The sequence below is a fragment of the Crocodylus siamensis genome, chromosome 2 (genome assembly GCF_052110815.1).
Source record: "Crocodylus siamensis isolate JL-2025a chromosome 2, ASM5211081v1, whole genome shotgun sequence".
Classification (NCBI taxonomy): domain Eukaryota; kingdom Metazoa; phylum Chordata; order Crocodylia; family Crocodylidae; genus Crocodylus; species Crocodylus siamensis.
In genome coordinates this window covers 193764613-193770612 of record NC_143396.1, presented here as the reverse complement: position 1 = coordinate 193770612, position 6000 = coordinate 193764613, and the positions used below count along the sequence as shown (strand labels likewise).

At 37.1% G+C, this 6000-nt stretch overlaps 1 protein-coding gene across 1 annotated transcript in view; it reads right to left on the bottom strand.

The window, feature by feature from the left end:
- Positions 1-212: 212 nt before the first annotated feature.
- LOC149871544 (F-actin-monooxygenase MICAL2-like) overlaps positions 213-6000 on the bottom strand; it is an 82889-nt gene continuing 77101 nt past the window's right edge. Inside the window, exon 12 of the mRNA XM_090034623.1 lies at positions 213-3757. Within this exon, the coding sequence (XP_089890749.1) occupies positions 3573-3757 (185 nt within the window). The 3' untranslated portion in view covers positions 213-3572. The remainder of the gene's footprint in view (positions 3758-6000) is intronic.

The following is a 6000-nucleotide window of genomic DNA, read 5'->3' as shown; positions in this document are numbered from 1 at the left end:
CCTAGAAACTATGAAACTATAATTACCAGCATAGTTACTGGTAATTATAGTAACCAGTATGAAACACTAATAGAATATGAAACATTAATACTCATCCTCACTTCATTAAAGGTATTTTCTAAATGCTGGTTATTACACTATGGATAATAGGAAGACAAGTAGTTACAGAAGTGACTCAGGCACTCTCCAGACTGAGAAACAATTTTATTTCTTCTAATATAGAACTGTTGACATGTAGTCAGTTTAAACATAAGTAATACGTTCCAGTGCATCACATTTTATTCAACCATAACAGTGCCAAGGATTTAAAGTCAACAAATACCATGTAAGTTAGTGAGTCAGTTAACAAGCAAAGCAAAATAATGGTGAAGAGCATTCAGAACTGAACACAAGCCTTTGTGTTTAAACATATTTCTAAGTTTGAGCTAACGGTTCAGTTTGGCTTATGAACAGTGCATGTAACTGCTTCTTCTACCTCCTCCTTCACGCCACACAATGTGGAAACAACTGAACATTGCAGTTGTCACCCTCCAAGGTGCTCCACTTCACTTGGAGGTGCAGCACCTGGCAGGATCAGGCCTTGTGCCATTGGAGGGTTTACAATCAGATATAAAAGACCTGAGTTGTGGAAAGGATTTTTTTTTTTATCATGCACATTACAATCAAGCCAGCATACAGGAAAATGCTGATTATCCCTTATTTGGGCCCCTTTAAGGTCCTGAATGCCCTCAACTCCTGTTGATTCAAATGGTTTCAAAACCCAGCTTTTCAGACTAGAAGAGCAACATGCAATGTACCTTCTAACCTGCTAGATGTTTTGGTTTTTTTAGCAGCAGAGCAGGCATTTGCTATAAACTGGAGTTCCAGGATCAGTGTAAACATTAGAACTGACCTGTTTGTAATTTCTGAATATTAATTTGCCTGAGCAAATTATAGTTTGTGAAAGGAGAAATGCAAGCTGCCCTTCACACAAGATGTCCATATGTCCACATTCCCATTCTCTTTTCTGAGATCTGTTCCCTCCTTTTCCTGTTTATGTAAGAGCAGCATTGATGCGGCTGAGTGGCTGTTTTAAACCATAAAAGCGAATTGCAAAGGAAAATCAGACTGAAGTAAATCTGGATTCCTGTGCTGACTTCCCCTACCATGCAAGACACTGACAGGGATATGTGTTTTAATATTGTTGAAATATTTGAAATTATAGCACCTCTTGCTATGCTGATGTCCCGGAATATATTATGCTACTATTTCATTAGGTTGACACTCCTCGTATTAGGCATGAAATCATTAGAGAAGCAGGAAGTATCAGTGGATGTCAAAGGAGACAACTTTTAACATGTTTATTCCTCATCTGAAGGTTTCCCACAGCATACTAAACACAGATAGTCATCACTGAAGCCTAGGATGAGTTGTATGTCTCATATTCAGTAGAAAACCTCACTTAAGAAGCACTTTAAGAAGATGCCTTGCAGACAGCAAGTTTGTAGAGCACATAATGACCAGAGCATGAGTACATGGAGGGATTTTGCTGGGCCTTTCCCACTACACTAATGGGAGCCTTGTTAGATCCCTGTGAATCAAATTGAAAATGCACACATATGTCTACAATATAAGATTTTGCTTACATATTAAATTCTATTTTGATCTGAATGTTTTGCCTTAATAATAAAGTCTCCTGCTCTTTGTTTGCATAGCTTTACCAGTATGTCGTTGTAAATCTAGTAGCCACCATGCAAAGCGGAGATAGGCTACACCAAATGAAGTAAACCATGATTACAACTTACTATATTCCCTGTACACAGATACATATACAAATAAATATAAATAGATAAATACTGTAGAGCAAGAGCATTCATAGTTCACTTCTCCATGGAGGTATGTTGTTAATACATAGACAAAATTATTTTTTTAATTGTTAAAAAGATATATTTAAATTTCTTATAATACAACAGCTAAAGTAGATTATAAATTCTTGTAACAGGATCCAGTGTATGTTTTATGCTGGAAATAGGTACTGGAGCTTTATTAGCTAAAAAGCCTTTACAATTACATTTCAAAGAGTTAGTTTTGCCTCTGCTGAACCATAGGCAGCAGTAGCATTTAAGCACCATTCATGGAGTAAGGAGAACACTAAACTCTTCCAGTCAGAATACGAGGTAAAGTGATAGTGAAAAACAATTCTTTGGTTTCCCCATGTTTTCTAGTCTGAAAATCTGATGCACCATATGTACAATTAGGAAAAATTATTATCAATATTAAATTGCAGAATTGTCTCAAATTTAAAAGACTGCTCCCCATAAACTGAAATGTAGCCTCAGTGTACAGTCTGTACAGGTGCACTGTGTGTCTTTCATGCATGTACAAAAATCTGTGAGGGTGCTTTCTCAATGTTTTAAGTGAAAAATACATTCAAAAGACTTTAGCTCTGAAAGTCATATAAGTGCTTTCATTTTTAGCAGCAGCCTAGATGTGTTTTATGTGCAACCACAGATTTTATCAACTGACAGCATACATTCAGAAAAAGGTGCCCATGCTTTTGTGATGTTATCCTACAATGGATTTCTAGTCGATTTACAGTTACTGATAGTTCTTTGATACAGTACCTGCTTTTGTGAAGACTGTAAGTTGTAAAATCATAATGTGTCATATACACATTAAAAATCTGCCAGAATACTTCCATGAGTTCTTTGGTCAGTTACAGAAGAGGTCACTTACTGCTCTTTTGACCTTTCAGCATTTTGTGAGGTTAGTAATCCCTTTGGATATAAAGTGTACTCAAGCTTATAAATATACCCAGTAAATTAAATTTCACTGGCATTGCATTTACAGTAAAGTAGCTATGTATAATGTCTACAGTTAATAATCAAAAGACTCTCTTCTCCAGCCACGAGAGTACATAACAACTGCAGATGCTCCCTCGGCCTGAACAAGGATGTTTGTACCCGAAAGCTTGCAAATAAGTATTTTTCCAACTATTTTAGTTGGTCTAATAAAAGATATCAGATTTACCCAAAGAACCTTGTCTGCTTCTTCTCCACAAGAAATATATATATTTAATGCTAACATTTTTACACAAGCGATACTAACTTCTGAATTTTGCATACTGTTCATTCTGCCTCAACCATGCTAAAATACAAACAGAGATGCGAAAAGAATAGATTGGAAATTATTCTGTTCTCAGAAGTACTAAATCCTGCAGTTATATTTCTAGGGAACTCTGTTTTCAAAATTATAATAAACCTCTATGAAAAAGGACAACAATGAACAACTGGTTTAATTTTCACAGTGCAGACCGTCTATCAGACAGTTGAACTCAATCCATTTTTGTATCCTAGGTTGACTAACCCTCCTTGTTGATAATGAGATTTAGATACTTCTTCACATATTTTTTCAGTAGGATTAGAAATTCTGTTGTAGAAGCAAAGAACCTGTAAAAACTTTTGATACTAAATTTCACCAAACAAGCTGAAGTCTTAACATGAAATTCCTTCATTTCAGCCGGATGTTGGCCAAAAAACGTCACTCCATGTTAGTTAACATTGCTGAAGTTCCATGCATTTGTATGTGATTATTTAGGTCCTGTTGAGTGGATATTCTCTAGATAACATAAAGCTTTCAAAGTGCTGATCTTCTGCCTTTTTCTTCAATCGCTGCTGCTCTAAGGAAGACACGAGTTTGTCCCTTTCTGCAATCACTCTCATCATCTTGATAAAAATTTCGTTCTCCTCCTTCAGATCTTTCTCATCTTTCAGGCTGTCTGAGAGAAGGCAAACAAAGTGTGTAAAACCTGGCTCATCCTTTGTAAAGATGTGGAGAGAAGACTTAGTTTATAACAGATACAAATGCTACCTAAACCATAAACCAAAACTCAACAATACAAAACCACATACAGCAATGAATACATTAGGGAAAACAAATTTAAGATGTTCAGCTGTAGTTGGATTTTAGATTCAGTTTATAAACAGGTGAACAGAACTAAACAAAAATCTAGAGGTTGTAAAGAAACTGAAAATATCTTTTTCATAAAGAGCTTTGAACATTTCAGTCATTATTATTCTACTCATTTAGAATACATTTTTTAATTAGTTGAAGTTATTCATTAACAGGTATATCACAATATTTAGAAAAGAGGAATGAAAAGAGGAGTAGAATGCGAGGGCAGAGGATACATTGCAAACCCCTACATGTTCAATTTTTCCAGATTCACTGAAAAATAGGAACATGAAAAACAATATTTTTGGTTAAAATTTCCATTTTTGATTGCTGCTAACACAATGTGTGGGAAACAAAATTTGTAATAGAGACTGATTTAATAGATTTTAAGGCTAGAAAGGAATATTTTCACCTACTCTGACACGCATCACACTGACGTAGTATTCACAGTTATTCTTATGTAATATTTTTCTGCCTTTTGTAATTACCTCTTTGAGATGATTAAAAGACACAATAATCAAAAGTGTAGCTGCCTTGATTTTTCATATTGTTTCATTCATGCACATTTTTTATTAAGAAAAAGAATGAGTATCATGGCAAATTATATTTTTAACTGCCATGACAGCCACTTTTAAAAAGAAAAGTCAAGATTCCACTCCACAACAGATTGTGTAAGATGGAGTAAAACAAGCTGCTGAATCCTGTTCTCAGTTGTGGTTGCTAGAGCCCTTGTGTGGTTCACCTTTATAAAGTTAATATACTTTGGGGTTTGAAAGCGAATTAAAGACAATGCAAATTGATTTTTTATGCAGAAGGAATATGATTTTATGCAACTTGATAGACATGGAACATGTAGTAATTTAAGAACAGTGATATTTAATTACATTATAAATACTGTACGCAATCTGGCCAGTGACATGAAGTTATGTATAGCTGTGTTAGGCTATTAGAATGCTCTAATGGGTGGGTGTTTTAAAACACACCGGAAAGCAGCACAATGCAACTGGATAACTGACCTTCCAGTGCACACTTGGATGCAATTACCAGACAATGGCATACTTCCAACCTAATGATACACAGCTGGTTTTTCAGATTTTAACAGTCAAAAAAAGTACTCCTGGGAGATCAGTTGCTAAAGGCAGCAAAGGGAGACTTTGAGCCTCTCTAGAGGGAGTCTGAATATATTGGGGTTACCAGACTAATACCAGAAGGGAGACAGGCTCTCATACAGACTGATTGTTTTTCAGTTACCGGTATGTTTCCAAATTCCAGACAAATAATATTTGTTTCAAGAGGGGAATTTGGTCACTAAATTAACTAGTGATCATTGCTCCCAGAGGTACAAAAGTGCAGGCACTGAACATGAGCCATTTTGCTCAGATATTCAAAAATAACATCTCAGAAATACAGCCACCACACAGTTTTAAAGTAGGGGGATCCCAGTGAGAGAGAAATGACAACCTGGGGCTAAGGGGGTGCACATCAAGAGGCCAGAAGAAGCTAGAGAAGCAGTTTGTCCAACTGTGGCAGAAGCTATTCTAATATCCAGGGACTAGTTAGGTGCAGGAGCTCACTGCCCACACACAACTCAAAGCTGTTTTTTAAAAGAAGATGCTTGGAAATGTACTGCTGAATATGTAGGTATGCTGTAATTCACACAGGTCTCTAAGTTTGTTCCTCAATTCTTCTAGAAGCTAACAAACATGCAAGCAAGATAAAAAGAAGCCACAGACCCAGGAACTCCCAATCTCTCTAACTCAGTATAATGGTCCCAAATCACTGCAGTAACACCTGTTGCAAAATGTATAGTTAGAGACCACTAGGGTAAATTAGGGGTGCTCAACCCCCCAACCTGTGGGCCAGATCAGACCCTGGATCCACATAGCCCTGTGTTCAATGGCCCTGCATTCTCGATTCAGCACACAAGGCTGCCTAGAGCCCGATCCCAGCACATGAGGGCAGATGGAGTTGCCTTGTGCCCCAGGGGTCCTGATTCAGCACGTGGAGCCTGGTGAGGGCAGCACAGGGTCCTGAGGCCCCAATCCCAGCATGCAGGGCCAGGCGGGG